Source organism: Pavona decussata, unplaced genomic scaffold (genome assembly GCF_977016875.1).
Source record: "Pavona decussata unplaced genomic scaffold, jaPavDecu1.1 SCAFFOLD_137, whole genome shotgun sequence".
Lineage (NCBI taxonomy): Eukaryota > Metazoa > Cnidaria > Anthozoa > Scleractinia > Agariciidae > Pavona > Pavona decussata.
In genome coordinates, this window is record NW_028145550.1 from 856,354 (window position 1) to 876,845 (window position 20,492).

The 20,492-nt window shown below is 38.1% G+C and overlaps 3 protein-coding genes across 6 annotated transcripts; 1 reads left to right on the forward strand and 2 right to left on the reverse strand.

The window, feature by feature from the left end:
- Window position 1: 1 nt before the first annotated feature.
- On the reverse strand, window positions 2–5,160 carry LOC146467191 (uncharacterized). 4 transcript variants are annotated; one of them, XR_014867811.1, is made up of 4 exons: window positions 5,050–5,160; window positions 1,715–3,354; window positions 710–1,187; window positions 2–630 (listed from the first exon to the last, which is right to left on the reverse strand). XR_014867811.1 is itself a non-coding variant. In XM_085126166.1 (3 exons), exons 2-3 carry the CDS (start codon window positions 3,335–3,337, stop codon window positions 975–977), a joined length of 1,830 nt encoding a protein of 609 aa, XP_084982292.1. In that variant the 5' UTR covers window positions 3,338–3,354; window positions 5,050–5,160; the 3' UTR covers window positions 2–974. The 4 variants fall into 4 exon arrangements, 3 of the variants coding, with proteins under 3 accessions (XP_084982292.1, XP_084982291.1, XP_084982293.1); XM_085126166.1 differs by having other exon boundaries at window positions 2–1,181; XM_085126165.1 differs by having other exon boundaries at window positions 2–1,187.
- A 69-nt stretch (window positions 5,161–5,229) lies between these two features.
- On the forward strand, window positions 5,230–9,573 carry LOC146467192 (cyclin-dependent kinase 2-interacting protein-like). The gene is made up of 4 exons (XM_085126173.1): window positions 5,230–5,507; window positions 6,134–6,251; window positions 7,189–7,327; window positions 8,047–9,573. The coding sequence occupies exons 1-4, from the start codon at window positions 5,266–5,268 to the stop codon at window positions 8,241–8,243; spliced, it is 696 nt and encodes a 231-aa protein (XP_084982299.1). The 5' UTR covers window positions 5,230–5,265; the 3' UTR covers window positions 8,244–9,573.
- Window positions 9,465–20,448, reverse strand: LOC146467193 (actin-related protein 10-like). Its single transcript, XM_085126168.1, has 13 exons — window positions 20,276–20,448; window positions 19,099–19,171; window positions 18,562–18,656; window positions 18,226–18,334; window positions 16,648–16,755; window positions 16,349–16,416; window positions 15,392–15,468; window positions 14,984–15,019; window positions 14,500–14,626; window positions 12,724–12,805; window positions 12,028–12,104; window positions 11,199–11,323; window positions 9,465–10,270 (listed from the first exon to the last, which is right to left on the reverse strand). Exons 1-13 carry the CDS (start codon window positions 20,350–20,352, stop codon window positions 9,921–9,923), a joined length of 1,404 nt encoding a protein of 467 aa, XP_084982294.1. The 5' UTR covers window positions 20,353–20,448; the 3' UTR covers window positions 9,465–9,920.
- Window positions 20,449–20,492: the final 44 nt, after the last annotated feature.

The following is a 20,492-nucleotide window of genomic DNA, read 5'->3' on the forward strand; positions in this document are numbered from 1 at the left end:
ATATTATTTGACTGTTTTAATTCATTCAGTGGTTCTTAAATACATCAGATATCAAATATTCTAACAAGTAGAAGCCCTCCATTTCAGCTGCAACCCAGTTTTACATCCGTTCTCTTCATTTTGGTGCAAATTCATGATTTCTTTACACAGCAAATTTCTGACCACCTGCTGAACTTCCACAAGAAGATGTCCTGTGATTAGGTTAGCTATTGTCTACCTGGGCCCAGTTGTTCGAAAGCTGATAAACGCTAATACACGATTAAAAATTTAATCGTGGCTTTCATCTGCTTGTTCAAAATGGTTTAAAAGGCTAATTTCAAGCTAAAGGTAAAGAAAAGTCTAAGGCAAAACTGAGGGACAAAAATCTTTTGGGAGAATATTTATTGATTTTAATTAAACTTGCATCAAATTTCAGGTTAATCCAGAGTTAGCTTAATCGGACTTTGAACAACTGAGCCCTGGTAGATAAGGCATTACACACACTGCTGTTAGATGAAAACTGAATGGGAATGTGGAGAATTTCTTAGGCGTTCATTTAATTTTTTACAATATTTTCAACAAGTAAAACTATTTCCTTGTTTGAAAATGTCACTGTAACATTTGTGAAAGAGGTGTCAGTAGCATCTACAACTTGAAGTATCAACTGTACATGGCTCCATATTTTTTTTAGAAATATATTTTAAGGCAAACTTTAGTTTGCAAAAAACACATTGATGTTTACTTTACTAAAACATTCTAAAATTTGTGATAACTGCGTGCTTTAAAACACGAGGCAGTTTTTCTTGCAATTCACAATTGGGAAATTATGGAAGAAACACATCTATTAAGCCTTGCCCACATAAAAATGCAAGGTGCAGGTTACTAAGATTATAGTCACCTTTGTTGCAACATTGCAACAGAAGGTTTGTGTAAACTATCCTTGCAATGCTCTTGGTAATGTGAAGCCTTTTGTGACAGTACATTAAATCATTTTATCATTTCTTTTTTAAACGAGAAGGTTTGGCTTTGATGTCCTTGCACTTTGGTATATGTCTTTCTGCGGTGGCAGGGTTGAATTTCCTCTCGCAGTGCGGACACTGTACGTAGTCAGGGTTTTCTGCTGGTGGTGGTGGCTCATTGCTTACGCCCTTGGCATAACGGATAGCTTTTATAAAATTCTCGTGCTGTGCCCTCCAGTCTGCCTTAGGCTGGAAATTAAAGAGAAATAGTTCAATGACCACACAAGCAGAAAATTATCTCGTTGATATTGGAGATGAGGCATTCACAAAGCTGGCATCAAAATGGGTCTAGGGAGTGGTCACATGAAACACACTGGCAAGGTCCTCACGAGGGGTTGGGTAGGGAGCTATCTTCATGATTTACAGTACAAGACAATGACCATGTGAGGTTCCAGAAAGTTTCCATACCCACCCCAAGGAAGATCATTGGAAATTCCAAGTGGAGGGGGGAGGGGGGGGTCTCGGAAGCCAAACTTTTTAAAGGAAAGTATGAAGCTAAACAGGAAATTCCAGTGGGGAGGGAGAGTTCAAACCAAAAATCCTGTTTTAAATGACAGGAGTTGTTCAGTCCCAGCAGATAAGAATGACTGAATATAACTCCTTATGGTGTTGGCTTTCTTGATAGAGGACACAGTGTTGTGGTCCTGGAGGTTTCCATTATCTTGGGAGTTGACTGTACTTCACGCCTAGGAATCTAACAAGAAAACATAACTCACCCTTTTCTTAGGTTCTTCCATGTATTTTCCACTCTGGACATATGCCTCATGATCAGTGCCCATACTACGGTGCTTTCTGGTATCAAAGACCTTTCGCTTAGAGTTTCCAGCTTTCGCACATACTTTCTCATGTTTGGCCAGTCTGTCCGAAGCAAACTTACGCCCACAGATGGAGCATGGTGAGACATCCACCGCAACCTCACTCACGCCCTCAGTCTGTTCAGCGTAGAAATTACTGTAAGCATTGTCATGGATGGTTTCACTCTGAACGGCATCTTCCTGTTGTTGTACAGGTGTAGTTTTTTCTCTCACAGGTTGTTGAACGCGAGCTTTTGTCAACTTGTTTCGGACTGTTTTCTTTGTCTGCTTAGGGCCCTGAGCGGGTTCTGGAGGTGACAAAAGAGACTCCTCTAGATCACGCTTTTGTACCAACCACTTTTCATCCTCTTCTTTTTGTCTCTTTTCATGTTCTTCTAGTTCCTTTCTCTGTTTCTGCAGGCTATCAAGCCTAGACTGCTCTTCCTGGATCTTTTGAAGAATGTCTCTTTCTCTCTGAGAAAGCGACACTTCTGTCATCTCTGACTTTTGTCTGTGTTTCTCCAGCCTCTGCTCTCTCTCCCTGTCCTGCTCCATCTGCCATTTTTGGAAGTCTGTCAACTTCTCATTGTCCTGTTGCTGATTTGCAACATTTAACCTCTGTTTGCTTAGTTGTTTTTGCTTAAGAGCCTTTGCCTTAAGTCTCTTTAAGTTAGGAGGTATACTGCTGTGATCTGTAAGGGTGCTCTGCGCATCTTCGAAATCACTTGCAGATTCTTCACCTGCAGTTGGAGGCGGCAATGGAACTTTCGATCGTTTCGCAATTGGTTTTCTTTTAATTGGGGGAACAGGCATAAAGGGAGCAGAAGATTCAATATCTTCAACATCGTCTTGTATCAAAACAGAATGTGTCTCATATCGTTTATTCGGTGTTGGTGGCTTTCGTCTTGTTACATCAGAGCCATCTCTGTTGACTGGAGGAAGAGGATCTTGTTTATCAATACCCTTGGTTCTTTTTCGCACAGTGGCACCAACGTTTTGCTTTGGTTGAGCTCTTATTGTGTGCTTTGAAGGCAAAGGTTTTTGTGGCATCTGAGGATCCTGCTTCAAAGAAATTCTCCTGCCAGCTGATGGTTGTTCACTTTTTAATTGCCCTTGCAAGGACATATCCTGTTTTTGCTGTTTAACTTTTTTAAAGTGTGATTCAATAGGAGGCAACAGCTCTGGATTCTTCTGTCCTCTTTGCGTGGCCTCAAGTGCCCTCCTCTCTGCAAAGAATTCTCGCACGGTTCCTCCTCCATTATTGGAATTTTGTTTAAGGCTATTTTCTCGTTGAATAACTCTTAACTTATTTATCTTCTCTTCTCGCTCCATTTGAAGTTTCTTATTGTAATCATTTCGGAGCAATTCCAGACGAGACAACCTCTTTTTGGGTGGACTTCTACCATGACTCATGTTGTAATCAACTTGTGAAAGTTTGGCTGAGGCAGAATTCATTGTATCAGGAACACGAGACGAAAGCTCTGCATTGCTGCTGTATCCTTGAAAAGAACGTGACGGTGACGTATCATAAAGGGCCTGGGCCATTGAAGATCCTCTTCAATCTGTGGTAAAGAAAACATAGTATTATTAGAGGTTTACTGAAAAACTTCTTTCAGTAGAAGATATTAAAACTAATGCTGTCTCAGACGTTTCAATGACACTATCATCATTATCAAGGTAAAGTGGCTGTTTCTTCATGGTTTGAATAAAAATGAGTGAAAACGATATCTATAATAGACATTCTGTTTCTTTTGTAATCGTGTAGATAACTTATATTAGTGCGGATGGAGTGAGTTTGCATGTTTTAAGTTGGTTTGAACGTGCAAACTGACTCCTTGACCGTGCTAAACATAGTGATGTTAAATTAGCAAGTGTTTTGTGAATTACAGAATACTTTCTTCACAAATATCCTGCAGATACTATGTGCGGGTAATCAATTTAAAAAAACAAGCATACAGCTTAGCTGATGGCATCTATATAAAACATACATTTCAGAAGATTGTTCCTGCATGTAACAGCTAGTTAAAAGAAGGGCTAAAACATTTTAGTTTGTATACACCGTTAGTAATGTTTGAGTGGATCAGTCTACAAGCATTTACCGTAAGAACTTGTAAACATTAGAACGTGGCAAATTGGATTTGTGAGTAAACCGAAAGTCACAATGAAGGTGTATTTTGGAACCACTGGAAACATGCGTATAGAAATTATAAAAACACTGAACGTTGTGGTTGTTTACTACAACTTTCACCTTATTACCAAGTCAAGTCACCATCAAGGACTATATGACATTTCAACCCAAATGCTTCTGGGTTAAACTGAATTAAGAAAATCACTCAGGCATTGTTACCTTGTGATATTTAGCCCCCATGCTTTGAGCAACAAAAAGAGTTCTCCCTTGGGTGGCAAATTTGATGAACAATATTTTTACTTGCTGTATAACCTGATGTATTTTCTTGTCATAAAGTAAACACCACAAGGTAATTACGCCCACCAGTTGAATAGAAGAACGATCACCAACTGACAAAATTATGAAGTGTGCACGTGCCTTTGGTGATAGTTTGTCAAAAATAAATAAATATTCTTTACTTTAAGAGGCGCAAGTAATCACACAACAACATCGGCATGGATCACAATGAGTAACTTGCTTTTGGATTTTTTTATATTTTGAAACGTTCAACCAAGATATGGTGCCTCTGTAGAATAAATTGTAACCTAATTTATTTTCTTACTACGTGATTGATTACCATTTCGGCTTTTTGATTCCAAAGGGCACTGTTTCGGGTCAATGGTTAATTTAGGAACTGAAGATTTATCGTGATTTTACTGGTGATACATATTTTTTACTTGGATTAGAATCTCAGAGAAAAATAAGTAAGAAAAGGAAAGGTAGAAAAGTAATGAAATAATAAGCTTAAAGATAAGAGATAATAGAAAAACGGTATTCATTGCGGCTTTCCTTCAATGAGACAGAAACCTAGACCTTCCACGATCGAGTTACACTTACAGTGCAGGAATCTTTCGCGTATAAATGTGAAAGATCTATTGTCCTGATTTACGTTATCAGGAATTAGCGACTTGAAGAAGGTCCACGTGCATGACTGAAATATTCGCTTCTTCCAAACCAGGTTAGGAAATACTCTTTGTCGATTGCAACTTTGATTAACTGGATCGAAGTGCACGAACGCACGAAATTAAAAATGCGACTTCGTAGAGCATTAAATCCGTTGAACGAGGAAAGTATTTATCACATCTCTTACCTCAGTGCATAAAGCGTCTTCCCTTTTTCCGAGTTCGAGTTTTTGAAATGATTTGTATGGATCCACGTACAGTGTCCTCCTATCGTTATTGCACTATTTTTTCCAACCGATTGGCGTTGCTATGTAAATACAGTTGTCGTTGCTAATATACAACCTCGTTCGGAGTTTCCTAGCAACATTCTTCAAACCCAGTCTTCCCGTAAAACAGCATCCAATATGGCGTCTCCCGCACTGAAAAAGGCGAATTCTCCTAAAACGTTAAAAACACCGTCTAAAAGAGAAGCTACATCACAGTCAAATTCACCGAGATCGTCCCCCAGCAGAAATCTTTCGGATGTTGCTAAACGAGTGAGAGAATGCTGTGCAAATTGGCACGAGAACGTTCAGAGATGGTCGAAATTGAATGAGCTGGGAACGTCGGTGGCTAACAAATTGGTGAATTTTCAGCTTCAGAAAGAGTAAGGAGGTACTTTTTATTTTGGCTTAACTTCAGAATACCCCGCTACTCAGAAGCTCTTCCCCCAAAATAGTAGCTACGCGGCTACGCAGTGAAAAAGACCACCCCTCCCCTTCGACTTGTAAGAAAAATAGCCAATACTGGTATGACTAATGGGACTATGCCTCGCCGGGGCGGGGGGCGGGGTAGTTCCCATAAAAAAAGTGACGGGGGTGATCATCTTACCTTTTAGGGGTTAAAATTCATTGTTTGGTACGCCCTTAGGGTGCTAACATCTAAAAGATATGGTGGTACCTTTTAGGGTATATTTGCGTATCCAGGATGTTCTCTGCTTCTGCACCTTCCACAGGCGTGCCAACCTTCAATTTATGTATAAATATTATTGCAACCTGGAGATTACTTCCCCAAACCAAGAGATTTACAAAAAAAGAAGAAGAGAAAAACAAAAAATTCAAAATTCATATGTACGCATCTTGATCATGAATGACAACCAGTGGTAAGAGTTGTCAAATGCTAGATGACTTCACGAGGTGTACATATACTAGCTTTTGGGACTTTTCCCCCTATTTTGTCTTATTGGTATGTCAATGCCTGACATTTCCCCATGTTATTTCTTGTCGGCAACAGATATATGGTAGCTGAGGAAAATACCCTTGCTGTGGTGAATAATCAAGAAACAACATTCAGGCTCCAGGAGGAAATTACAAAGGCTTCTGAAGAACTTTCAAGAATTTATGGCTCTTTGGTAGGGACCTATGCTTCTTTCACTAAGTAAACATTATTTACTTGAGTGGTAAAAAAGGTGAATTAGCAGGTCATATTATGACCTGCAAAGCTTGAGCTTATTCTGGTTTCTGGGTCACAAAGGAAGAAGCAACAATTTATAACTACAGCTGTACTCCCCCTGTATGAGAGGCTAGTCCATCACATAGACTGCGACTGACAGTCCTCCTGTTTTGTTCATATCCTACACAGGGAATGTAGAATTTATGCAAATCAATGATGTAGACAAGGGTGATTGGAGAGAGAAGAAGAGGGGCTTTCTTCTTCCTCGCTTCCTGCTCCTACATTTTCCCATGGCCCACACAGCTCTGCTGCATGCTGAGACCAATTATTTTTTGTGCTTGCAACTCATTGTTTGACACTTTTCAGTGATTTGCCTCTTACTCTGTGTATTTGAAAAGGAAAGAAGTGACTGTGATGTGGTCTAACCATCTGACTGTTTCACTGTCTGGATCAATGTACCACACCTTTGAGTGGGGTGGGGGGGGGGGGGCATTACCCTGTATGAGCTATAGTGGTTTGTGTGGCACCAAAGGGTATGGGTTTTTTTTGGCCTTTGTGGTCTGGATTTTGACCATTAAAATTTTTTGTCTGAAGTTGGGTAAGGCTTGTCAGGTATAGTTTTCACAAGTAAAATGGGGTTGGAATGTCGGCACAACTCAACTCACATGCTTGCCACTTTCATCTTGGTCTTTCTTGACCAATTTAGCTTCTTGTTTATTTCTAGCAGGTTAACATGATGATTATTTTGACAGATTTGCATGGTCTGGTTTGAAATAGGGTAAGGGTTTTAAGAAGCACACCTCACACACAACCACCCATCCATTTTGGGGAGGTACTGTACCACATAGGCATAAAAAAGGATCGAGTAAGTGAGTGAGAATTATTGTTTCTGTTAGGCTGACTTACTCACAAAAATGGATGCTTTGGTACAGAGCTTTAATGGCATAAAGACCTTAAAGATGCTGAAGAAAAGTGATGGGAACATTTGCTCTGACAGCAGTCACGTCTTCAGTACCTGGACTATTGAGCAATTCTGTGAGTCATCATTAATAATTTCTCTTAAAGTCCCAATGTTAACAAGGATATTCTCTTCACTTCTTTTTGTATATTTGTGCAACTGCATGTCCGCAGGAATCTGGTGAAAACTCACTGAAAATGCAACTTTTCAAAAATGCTGTCCAGAGTGGACATTTTTGAAAAATTATCAATGCCATTTTCATGCTCTCCAGTGGACAACTGAAAATGGAACGTTTCAAAGACAACAACATCATAACATTGAATTCAATTACCATTGTTTTTGCAAAGTTCAATTTTCGGTTACCATTTTCATCGGATATGTGTGGTCGGCAGCCAAAAACAGGAAAAAACTTTAATTTGCATTTGTAAAGAAAAAGTTATGCCAAGAAAATGGATATGTGTGGATGGCCCTTCAATTGGCATGGAGGTATAAATGTTGATTTTTGTTACACTTAGATGGAAAGTTTTTCTTTTTTACTTTTAATTATTATTTTTGAAGATTACCAAGTACTTATTTGCTGCTATCACATTATCAATAGACAGTGAGTAAAGTAACCAATCAGATGCCAGCATTTGTGATAGAATGTTAGCAGGTTTAACATAAAATTAATAATTATAATTGTTATTGGGTTTATTTATAATTATTTAATACATGTATGTTATTGATATTGATAGACTCAGTGGTAACTACACCTGGAAAATTGTAATGTAGAATTCTTTCTTTTCATGTATTCCAGGTGATACATCACAGAGGCTTTATGATTCATTTAGGAAAGAACTTTCACTAAAGGAGAAGCTAGTGCCAGAGTTTCATTGTTGCAGGAACAGAGATGATCTTATGGTTTATCTGTCACTTTGGCTGCATGAACCACTGTTGGATGATGACAAGGACATTCTGTTAGAGAGCATGCTGATAGAAGCAGAGCTTAGATAACCGGCGGACAGGTGTTCTTTTTTTGGGGGAGTGCGAAGCGAAAGTGTGGCAGTGCGAAGGAAGACAAAAATTCCCTTCTCCTGACGGCCGACTCTCGCGCTGCCACACTTTTGCTCTCCCCCCCCAAGAAAAATGCCAGATCGCAAATTAGAGGTTAGATAGTAACTGAAAATTGGCTCACCAATCAGATTGCAGTGTTTGGGAAACCTGTGAACAACCTATCCTTTCACATTGTAAAGAACAACAACAACAACAATAATTTATTTCACCCCATTATTATTACAACAGAAAACATAAATATATACATACAATAGATGATAGGGGTGCTGGCTGCCCGAAATAACCTAGAAGTTAAAAATGCCAGACAGCCAGCTGTAAGAAAAGATATTTAAATGTTAAGGTCAGGGACACAAGAACAAACACACATAAATACACACAAATGAAGTAGAGCATAGACTGTGCAACAGTCGATGTGATAATTGTGTTGCCCACCAGTGCATCATTTGTCAGTGATTGGGTAGCCTGACAAAGCTTTCCCAGAGAAAAACGGCAAAGAGAAAATGAGAGTAAATTGAACAAAGATACTACACAAGACAAAGTGCTATGATCCTTAACTTTGTTGATGATTGCATTACCCATCATTGTGTACATTGTGTAGAAAATGTTTGTGACTGGTTAAGAGCAGGCTTTCCCTTCTTAGAGAAAAACAAGGGTCAATACAAAATGAGGGAAAATGGATGCGAGGCAATAGAATGCAATAATCCAACACCATTGGCTAAGTTGCTTGGTAACATCAACCTCTGCCTTCATAGGGAAAATGACAGATGAGAAAATAAGATGAAGCAGGGTTAAGACAGTGCAACAGTTGTGTGATCTCTATCATGTCTCATTTCCCAGAGGGAAACAAGGGCCCTAGAGGGCGATTTACACGGTACGACTTAGTCAGATGCGACAAGCGTATGACAGGCCTACAACACGAATTGTTCCGTGTAAATCAAACCTACAACTCATTTACTACTGTCATGTAAGACACAAAAAATGTCGTAGGATTGTGCGATTTTTTACATGATGCGGGCAGGGCATGCTCTAGAAATAGCATGCGACAGTCGTAAGCAAAAGTTGTACCGTCTAAATCGGCCTTAATGCTATGTAGCAACACATAGCCCAGCGGCTCCAGGGTGATGGTGAATTGATTTGCAAACCCTCATGACACAGTTGATGGACGTTTTATTTAACATTTTATTCACAACGGACATTCATAGTTATATGGTGGACTACAAGAAGAGGCTAAAGCCCCCTGAAATAGTTAATAAATATATTTTCAGTCCTATGTCTGCAGATTTTTCACTCTACAGAATATTTATTTCTTCAGCTTGTTCAACAGTCCCCTGGGTTCTTTCCTTCTGAAAGATGTGAAAAATATATAGGAAAAAACTTAAGGACAAAGAGAAACCTCTGCTAGTAGGGTATGCAGTGAAAAAAAAAACAAAAACAAAAAACAACTGCAACAATTTTTGGAGTTCATAAGTTATCACAAAAGGCACAGTAAATAAAAAATATACAATACATATTTCATACCTGTCCAATAGCTAGCATGGCCTACTACCTTATTTTAACCCAAGGTTACTAAAACAACAACAAAAAATTGCTACATCTCCAGTTTAAAATAACTTGTAATCACTTCTTGTCCTTCTCGCCATTTTTATCATTTTCTTTAATACTGGAAGAAGTTCCTGATGAAGGTGATATCCCAGTCCTCTGTAGTAAACCTGACGCCAGAGGGCTCCGGCTGCCTCCGCTGAGGAGACGGCTTGATAACGAGCTGCTTATGCTGCTCAGTGTGCTGGTGATTCCGCTTGTTTGACGACGCGACAGCACAGGTCTTTCGAGTGGTGCATCTAAAATTGGGATGTTGTCGAGAGCTTGGATTTCACAGGATGCCCAGTCCGGGACCTTTTTGTCTTGTGCATACCTCTCTTTAGTTACAGAACGGTCTGCAAGGACTTCGAGAGCACCAAATATTGCACCTGCAAATGATTATCATATGATAATAAGTACTTCTAGAGTAATTTGTTATTGACCAAGGGTAAAATCCCAATGTAGATCAAAGAATGAAGGAATCGTTATTTAAACAGTGATTCAATAACTAACTAAAGGTAATTTGGTAGTCTCCTATGCGGATGCTCTTTGGGCTCGCCACAAATAATTCCTCTGTCATGTGGGGAGGAATTTGTGATGATCCCAAAGAGCATCTGTGTACTAGGAAGCTTATCCTTGGCAAGTAATTTGGTCACTGCATGTAAAGAGATTCGAGAGCTGACCTTTTGAGCATTAGCCTTTTACAAGAGAAGATCCAATTAGTCACTAGTCCAGTTCCCTACTGAAACAGCACCACAGTTTCTTTAATAATAATTATTATTATTAACCGTTATCTTTATTTATACACTTTATTTTTTTAATTAGTTTCAAGAAGGCAGCAAGGTTGCCAGAATTGTAATCAAGGTCCTGGGTTGAAATTCTTCTCTGTGAGCACTTGGATTCATTTCACAGTAGTCTCATGTTTCATTGCAGGGAATAACAATTTACCGTTGAATCAACTTGTAAACAGGATGTCCCTACACTACTTCAATTATTGAAGGGCTGACAGCATAATCGACCCATATGACTCTTCAGATCCCTTTTTGTTGTATCCGCTGCTTTACGCTTCGTTTGCAATAAAAAATTATGACTATGGGAAGGTTTCCATTATAATCTCTAAACAAAGTACAAAGCAGTGGATAAAACATAGAAGCAATGTTTCCTGAAGGAATTCAAGGCTACATGCAAAAACTGAGCCAAAACAACTAAAAGTGATCTGAAAAGTCATTACTTTGTGTCAGTTAATGACCTCAACCCTTTAATTTCTCTATTAATAATAATTATTATTACAAATAATATTTATTTATTTGCATTCACCTCCAAGCCATGATGTACAGTTGGCACTAACAGGCGTTTGATGCATTTTAATTGTTTTCATGAACAAGTTCTCCTTGTACCGAGGTGACTGGAGCAAACAGTAGATTTCTTGCATAAGACGATGTCTAAAAACAAAATAAGACAACTGGAAAATTAGAAAACAAGGAAGGGCTACAAGTTAGAGTTCAGTACAGGCAGTAAAAGGATAGCAGGAATCTATGGATGACAATCATGATCAAACAGACAGAAATATTACCTGCAGGAAATTAAAAATTGGAAGAAACTGACATGATTACAGAAGATACAGTTTAAGTTGGGAATGGAATGTTGCTCCAATGTTATAAGTTATCTGTTTGGACAAGCTCAGAAATTGAGGACAGCACCAATTGCTTTTTGGTTACATACATGTACACTACCTCCTCTAAATTTTTTTAGGGCTTAGGGGTATCGCTGCGATTGATCTGCTAACATTCATTTAAGAGCCAGCATGATTGTGAATGAGCTGAAATTATGGTGGTGTCTTTTCTATCTCCTGCATGTCAAGAGAGTCATCATTATCATTTCCAACTGAATAGTTAGACATCAATGGCAAACAATTCAAGCTTACCAGGGTAGGTGGAATAATAGATCTGATAGATATATAATGCTTGCATTTTTAAACTATACAGTCATGAACCTTCAATTTTTAGTCACTATTGCCCTTAATCCAAAAATGATGAATGCTTTCATTGGTTATTCAACTAAACCATGTTTCCATGTCTTCAAAAACCCTTCCAAACTCCAAGTAATGCAATGCTCAAAACTAACTGCAATATTTTATTTAACTTACTTGAATCCTGGTGTCATTACAGTTCCCCCAATAAGAACTATGTTTTCTGCCAATGGTTTTCTTGTATCAATAGGACACTACAGAGCAAGCAGAAAAAAATTTCAATACACGGGAATAATGAACCTGCAATCTGAAATTTGAGCACTAGGACTGATCTGATCAAGTTCACTCTACCACCATGAACATGCTCATGTCAGGTGAATGTCCTATCCAGATACATGTAAGCACTGCAGAGCTCTCTTGTCACACGTGAGACTACCTGAAACCTAGCAGTCAATGTTCATGGAGGAAACAGCTCACTTTGTGAGGAAGAGGCAGCCTGGGGTGAGAGTGGGTGTGCATTCAACTATGCACTCCTTGTGGGTGACACCCTAAATTGTGCATGCCAAGTCATATGCATGCATGCAAGCTTAAAAAAATATTTTTTGCACCAGGGTGTGCAACTTTGTCACTCTGGTTCATTCTGTAACTTGCACCTCTCAATAATGCACCTGGTTGCATTTCCCATTCCCCATTAATTATGGCCCAAGAAAAACTAAACCGAAGAGGAATAAGTGAAGTTGAAAATACTTATTACTAATATTTTTTAAACTTGTTCATAGCTTGTAAGGACAGTAGTTTGGTTTGTTATTATCACCCACCATCTAAAGCTAAGTTCAATAATCATTGGTCCACAATTTCTAACTATACATGTACCTTGAGAAGTGAATCCAACAAACAGGTTGCAATGGATTTTTCTTCATCATCACCATCAAACAGAATGTCAAATGTCTGCTCTCTGCAAAAAAGTAACATACTGATAACATGTATCTGTATATACACATGTACAATTATTAAATGTTCATTGTAGGAAAATACTATTCAGTAGCTCTGATTAATATGATCACATTTTATGATTTCATCCAGAGGCCAAAAAGGATAGAACTGGCGGTGGCGGTTCTTAATGACTTCACACAGGGAGGCCCCACCCGTAGGTTAAATTCCTTCCCTTTCACTCAATTACTCACTTTTACTGAAATGGTAGCCCTTTCATGTATGGAAAACACTAAACTGTACCCTTTCTTATTCCTCAAAATATAAGCAGCAGGTAAATAAAAGAGCTCATTTTTGTGAAGCAAAATAATGTATACTAATGACAGTTATGTTTGATTTTTACAGTGCAATGAACTCAACCGGGGCCACCCAACATTGACCAGTCAGTCACAGTTTACGTTAACAACAAAGGAGTGTCTGGCTTTGGTAGTTTGTAAACCAATTAAAAACGAGAACATTTCAAAGTGTCGGTGCCAAGTTTTTTATACTGGACTAATTGTCTTATAATTCCTACAATAACACTTTTGGCTAACAGTCTGTTTTTGTGAGCCTTTACATGTAAAATACTAAACTTTTAAATTTCGCCACCCTTTTGCACGCTGTAAGGGTGAAAAACACACTATTTTTGGGTGGAGCCCCCAGAATATCCCTGACCCAGTAGGTCTGCACACGTTCTACATGCAAGCTCTTGCTATTTTCACTGGACCCTCAGTAACCGACAGTTCTATTGTTTTATGTCTAATTAATAACACAACTGTTTTGTTGTTCCTTTTTAATGTTTAGTTCTCTCAATATGACATGTGCACACTGCCCCAAATAATTCTGTTTATGGAACATCCTGTACTGGGGTTAAAGTGCCCTTGAATAAGTACACTGAAGGGAATGATCACACTTATTGTAAGGAATTCATGCTAAGAATAAGAACCACCTTGTAGCCAGGGCATAACAAAGAGCACCAAAGTAAAGAGCCTGTATCCCCTCTGGGGACCTGATGGAAGGTTTATCTTAACCCACCAGGGATATGACAGGGAATTTTTTCTTTAGGCTGAAAGCCATGGCCACTCTACAACGAGCTACACAAAGGCAGCTGTAGGTGGTTTTGGTAAAATTCAGCCATAATATTAACACTGTGATATCTTTGCCCAATCCAAAGATTATGGAATACCATTTATACCAAACCACCTAAAACAACTTAAGGACAAGTTTAGACAAGAAATTATACATGAGTTGCTTATTAATATTTATAGAGATTTTGAAGGACAGAGATGAACATCTAAATCCATCCTCTTAATTCTTCAAAAAATCAATTACATTTACTTAAAATAATTATTGCTTGTAAAAGTGACATAACGAACCTTCAGTATCTTTGCTTTGGTTTTCCTGAACTTTTCTTTAATCTGAGTGTATACTATTTAATTTAATATCACCAATTAATTTACTTATTATTTTATTTGACTTTTAAAAATATTTGAAGGGCAGCGTGCATGACCATCTCACGTCAAATTTTACGCTGATTTTTTGCTTTACTCAAGTGTCTCAATTTTTGGATGTGGCTTTATATTTCAATTTTGTCAGAGAACATCACTCTGTGCACTGAGGTGACAATGTGGTGCTATTGTAGGTTGCTTTTCAAAGTTCTTCATTCTTAATCCTTTTTACCTTATTTGCCCTTCAATTCTGATTATCCTTCCTCCATCAAGAGGATAATCCACTTTTGGCACCAGTGATGCTGGACGCTGTTCTCCTTCAGGACAACTGAACTTTGGTGCCACAAAACAAGTGCGCACTAAATGGAACAAACAACAAACCCAAACAATCAAAAATACTTGGAATACTGAAAACTACAGACAATTTCATGTGAATATTTGCCTCTATTTTATATTCATACACAGTCAAAAAAAATCTCCTTACGGTTAGTGGATATCTACAGTATATCAATCCTTCCCAATGTGATATCAAAGGGATGACAACAAAAGACACTACATCTAAGAAAATTTATTCAAGTTGGTACCAACACTGTCTAAAAATAATTATACAGTCAACTCCCTTTATTGTGGACACCCTCGAGCTCATGACTGCAAGTTAGATAGAGTCCTTAATAGCAAGAGTCTATGATAGCAAAACTCAACACAATTCTACACACCTTTTATGTCTTCCAAAGTCTCACTTGTAAGGGAGCCTGTGAAGAATATAAACCGGACAGTGCCATGAAACATTAAGAAAAACTTCTTCAATAAAATAATCAAATCTAGCTTAGCATACCTTTGCTGTTAAGATATTGAAAAGGACAAACCAAAGAAGTCTCATGGGTACCCACCTACTTAGAATCTCAAACCATCCTAATTCTTAAATTAATGAAACCACTGGCGTACACCATAAGATGCACATGCATGAGTTGTTAGAAATCTAATCAAACTCTCTTTCTACTGTTTGATACAGGTTCTCAAAGAGGTGTTCAATCTAATGAAGAGTATCATGTTTTGTCTCATTATCCCTGTTGATGCTGCTGTTAGGTGAAGTCTTACATGCTGGATAGGAGCAGCTTACTTACTCATGACTGACGACAGAGGTTTTATTCCTGTTTCTATTTGAACAAGGCTTCTTTCCATTAGCTGCTCCTCCAGGTGCCTGATAAAAATATAAATAAACATTGACAACAGATACTAGATAAATTTCTCAAATCATCAATATCAAATCTCAAATCAAATCATCCATGAAGAAAAAACAAAGGAAATCACTACCGCTAACGGTAACCGTGAAGAACGTGAACGACGGTTGTCATAAATCTTGACGCACTTTTGCTTTGAAATTCTCCAATTAGAATTATTAATGGTTTGAGAAGCTATATCAAACACTTGAAAGAGTGGTTCCTCTGATCTCCAAATACCTCAAAGTTGGTTTAAAAAACACGGCTGTGCGTCGTTTTTTTCAAACCACTTCTTGGTGTTTGGAAATTGGATGAAACACTTCCTCCTCTGATATATTACTTCAGCTTGTGAATGCGCATTTTTCAACTGCCGTCCTCTGATCTTTTACAGCATGAAAATTACGAGTGGTAGGCAAGTTACAATCTGAATATTCAGTTGTCACGCTGGGCACACAATGGCAATATGCCATCCACCTACTCCAACGCCTATCCTGTAGCATAAATGCACATGCTGTTATCGTTCCGGTGTTGAAGTTCTCATCTCTTCCACCCCACCCATGAACAAATGTATGGCAGCTACCAGGCTTTGTTAAATTCTCAGCCAGCCGTTGTTTTTAAAATTTATATCACAAATTGAAGAGGAAACCACCATTTCTGTGTGGTTTTCTAAGCTATAATATTATTACTGTACAGCTTTTTATGTTTCATAATTATTTCCCTTTTTCCTTGTACCAAATGAAAAAATCACAAGGAAAAATATGGCAGAAATCACTCAAAAAATGCTCTTGGTCTTGCGATAACAGTGGTAGGTTCTTTCAAGTAGACAGAAACACTATTTTGTGATACAAAATTCCATCTTACTTGTGAATAGCTTTTGATCCAAGGGGAATTGTTTCAACAGCTTTCAGAATAGCAGTCCCTTCATAGACGTGACGTCACAAGCAACAGTGAGTCAAGAAAAATAATTGAACTCAGCTGCAAAAATCACACTTAAATTAAAAATTAAACGAAAAAGACTTCTTCTTTTAAGAATGCCGAGGCATCTACAGGAATTATTATGAGTGGCTGTATTACTGTTAATAATTTTTATAAACTACCAACTGATGCAAGGCTACTGAAGTTGAGGTGCCTTAAGTTTGATTTGAAGAGTGAAAGGATATTGGTAACACTACAGTCTCTGTGTAGCCACAGTCCATGATGAGGCCTGAAGGAACTCCAAGGGTAAATAAAGCCAAGAGGTGATGAGGTGCAAATAAGACTGATGGCACCTAGTGATGGACAAAAACAAATACATTGTTATTGAGGTGGAGATAAAAGGGTTCTCCCGAAATTTTGGAGTAGAAAGCAGAGGAATTTATAAAGGCGTGTAAGTGCCTTCCATGCGCCTCTGGCTCGCTCGTATTTTGCACCTGTTATGTTGTCTAATATGGAGTGCTTTTCGTCGGTAACCGCTGCCTCGCAATCTGAGCCTGTTTCGTTTGCTGAACATTTGACAATCTCGTCCCCAGAGCCCGCTTATCTTTTGGTCAGCACCAAGGGTAACGAAGGCTCTGGGTACGAGATTGAACATTTGATTGACGTCTGCGAGCAGATTCAAGCGATGGTGTGGCGAAATCCTCGACGAAACTCTCAAGTTTATTCAGTCAAAAACATTTTTTTACCCAAGGGAAAGTAGGCGTCGCAAATGGAAAGGTTGCCTTTGGATGAAAAAAAAGTATTTATTTATTTTTTTAAATTGGATCTGAGTAGCCGGCGCGCCAAGGACGACTAGCCGGCGATTTTCGCCGGTTGGCGGGGCTTACGGAGATCTCTGGAGATAAATACCTCCTACTGACTGAGTTTGAGGTCTGACTGTTATATGGACCAAGTTTTCCCCCCTTAATTTATGGCCCTAGCGCGAAGTGCGCAGGCCATAAATCAACGGAAAAAAAATGAGGATCTGTACCTTACAGTATGGACTGAGAAAGCAAGGTTAGTAAGATATTAATTTTAATTATTATTAATATCTCTCAGGTTAATCGGGTACGCTGGAAAGGGAACTTTCAAATTTAGTGGGGCAGTATGTAGTGAAATATGGCCAGCAAAATTGACCAATCACACCGTGCATACTAACTGAGAGATAAAATAATGCTGGTTATGAGCTTTTACTATCATGCTACTAGTAAGGGAACTGGTTGTAACAAGTTTGTTGGAAGAGGACCCACCTTGAATTGTCTGGGGTAGGGGGGTTATTGAAGACACCACCTATCTCATGAACATTACCGACAAAATTATTGGCTTTAAAATTTAAGTTGATGGAGAAATAATCAACTACAGTGTAGCAAGAGTCAGCATTGGTGGATAAACAAGAAAAGTGAGGTTTGAATCTCAAATTCTCATTTTTACTTTTGGACAAAGGGGTGGCTAATTGCAATAAAGACACCATCTTTTGAGGTCGAGGAAGGGGGGGAGGCAGAGACCACCATCTATTTTGTGGTTTGGTGGGTCCTGTTTGAATATAGTGGTTTTGACCACTTCCCTCGAGCACACATGCCATGAAAGTGGCAGCATGAAGTGTCAGAGGTTGTCCTAAAATGTGCAGAACAAGAAGGGTATTCTGTACAACCCTATTGATTTTCTTGGCCGTATAAAACAAGAAAGAGACATTAGGAGGCATGCTCCTCTGTTGCCTGCAATGGGTAACTTTTATTAATCAAGATTCTTCTCCACAAATATTAAACAAATCTGAATTTTATTACCTCAAAATGTCGGAAAAGGACTTTAGCAATGACATTCCTCCAGAGAGTAGAGCAAAGAACAGACTCACAGATAACCACCCGTCTGTCTCGAGGGTTCACAAGAAGGTATCTGAAGCAATAAAAGAAAGTATTACAGTAACTCAAGGGTTCATTAAGGCTTTGAAACAAACTTGCAAATAGTGCAAAAACAACTTATAGTTTGCAGCTATCTCACTTATGATGAAAAAATTAGTATATACTCTTGTGCAATCATGTATTATATTACTGCAATGTGCAACCTATACAATATATTATTGTGATACATCAGACTATTTTTAATGTAGTATGCCAACTAACCGGAAGTATATTTGATGAAGAAAGTCTCTTAAGATTGCATACAGTTCATCAGGATGTCTGTCTTGTTCATCAGCAATAATACTGACTGTTTCTGTCTGTAAAGGAAAAAAGTGACAATCAAATTAATTTAAAAATGCCAATGTTCAAGGCAGAGAGTTGAGAGTGGCAACATTTTAAAGATTCTTAAAGATTGTTGTGGCTGTGTTTCAAGAACCTTTTCCTATGTACATCTACATTACACTGTCTGGCCTGCCCAATCTTGGCAATTTTTTTTTGAACTTCATGTAAAACATATGAACTCTGAAGCTCAAGACACAACCTTTTGTTCCATTTTTCACTGCCGTCAATCTTCAAAGGTTTGACTCTTGCTGAGAGAATTTGGTTTTCTTTTTCCAAGTACATGCATGCCTGTGGTAAGGGTGACTATATGGAGGTTTAGGATTAGGGTAAGGGTTATGTGGGTGACTATATGGTATCTTACCATGAATTACTTGTCAGAGTTTAATATGTTTTCATCATTAAACTGAGTTGATATACCTGTCCATTGATTGTGTGTGTTAGTACACTGCGAATAATATGACGAGGACTTGTCTCCGAAGCAAAACCACACCTGAAATGGCAATAGCAGACACATACTAAGTCTTGAAGGACATTTTTAAAAATAAATAATAAAATCAAATAATTTATTTTTAAAAATACAATTTTCAAACTTAAGTATGACAACATACAGAGTAGCATTAAAGCAATTATAAATTGTTTCAATATTACTCTGTATGTAAATTGTATTCTAATTTGCACACTTACATGTAGAAATGCATATTATCGTCATCATTATTATCAAAATCACCTTGTTAACAACTGGCCAGTTTCCAGATTGTTCTATTGGGTTTAATTAATTATTTAGAGACATGCAAAAATTAATGATAAAAACCGACGTTTCGGTGTCTTCATGACGCAGGAGCCCACTACCCATGACGCCATTGTCAAGGAGAGTCTGCGGCAAGGTGTAACAATAAATTAGCATATAGTGTTTAAGGCTAATTAAGTAAATACTTTTGCGCGAATAGAGTCGTTTTACACGTTCAGAGTGGGTTTTAGGTCTCTGTAATTTTTTATTTCTCCTTGACAATGGCGTCATGAAGACACCGAAACGTCGGTTTTTATTGTTAATTTTTGCATGTCTCTGCATTACCAAATCTTTATTGATAATTAATTATGTTTATGCTTTAATGATTTACTCCAAAAAGAGTTCACACTTTGGTTACACCAGGTTCTGTAATTGAACACAATTGAACTCTAACTAAATTGTTTTGGTTTGGTTGAATTTGATTGCTGGAAATCAAACATTTGACTGTGTTCAATTAGGTTAGAGTAAGGTCGATTAGTTAGGTTGGGTACACCTTCAGTTCAAAAAAGTTGAAATATGATCTACATGTATGCATGAGTACGTACTCCTGTTATTGATCTATCTACCCATGCCCAAAAGCACTCTTTAAAGGATTCCTTCTGACGGCAACAGACATGTTTGATTCCAAACGTATACCTTTATACTATACGTTCTTGAGGAATGTAAAATGCTTCAAGTCTAAAAAACACCTTAATCTTATGAAAAAAGCTATTTTAAAAAGCTCAAGCTTGTAATATAAGTTTCCATGTATTAAAAGGCATTATCTCTATCTCCATTCTTACATATTAGATATGATCGCAACCTTACTTTGTATAGGCCGCTCCAATATCAATAACAACAGCGTGTTTCTCTCCCCCAAGTCCAATAACGTCAAACAAAGGCATTATTTCTCTGTCACTTCCTGAAAAAGTAGAATGTTTTAAGACCTTTCATTCTAAAACTACATGGAGCATCCTTCTATCCTTCGCAGTTGCCACGAAAACGAGGCAAGTCACAAAAGTAAGTCAGCGGTCTCATCCATTAG

Coding starts and splice junctions, on each gene's coding strand:
- LOC146467191 (XM_085126165.1), bottom strand. CDS start 3,337: ATGGCCCAGGCCCTTTATGATACGTCACCGTCACGTTCTTTTCAAGGA. Junction 1,188..1,714: donor TGGAAGAACCTAAGAAAAGG/GTGAGTTATGTT, acceptor TTTAATTTCCAG/CCTAAGGCAGACTGGAGGGC.
- LOC146467192 (XM_085126173.1), top strand. CDS start 5,266: ATGGCGTCTCCCGCACTGAAAAAGGCGAATTCTCCTAAAACGTTAAAA. Junction 5,508..6,133: donor AATTTTCAGCTTCAGAAAGA/GTAAGGAGGTAC, acceptor TGTCGGCAACAG/ATATATGGTAGCTGAGGAAA. Junction 7,328..8,046: donor CTGGACTATTGAGCAATTCT/GTGAGTCATCAT, acceptor CATGTATTCCAG/GTGATACATCACAGAGGCTT.
- LOC146467193 (XM_085126168.1), bottom strand. CDS start 20,352: ATGCCTTTGTTTGACGTTATTGGACTTGGGGGAGAGAAACACGCTGTT. Junction 16,417..16,647: donor CAGAGACTGTAGTGTTACCA/ATATCCTTTCAC, acceptor TTGTGACGTCAC/GTCTATGAAGGGACTGCTAT. Junction 15,469..16,348: donor GGATCAAAAGCTATTCACAA/GTAAGATGGAAT, acceptor TATTTTTATCAG/GCACCTGGAGGAGCAGCTAA.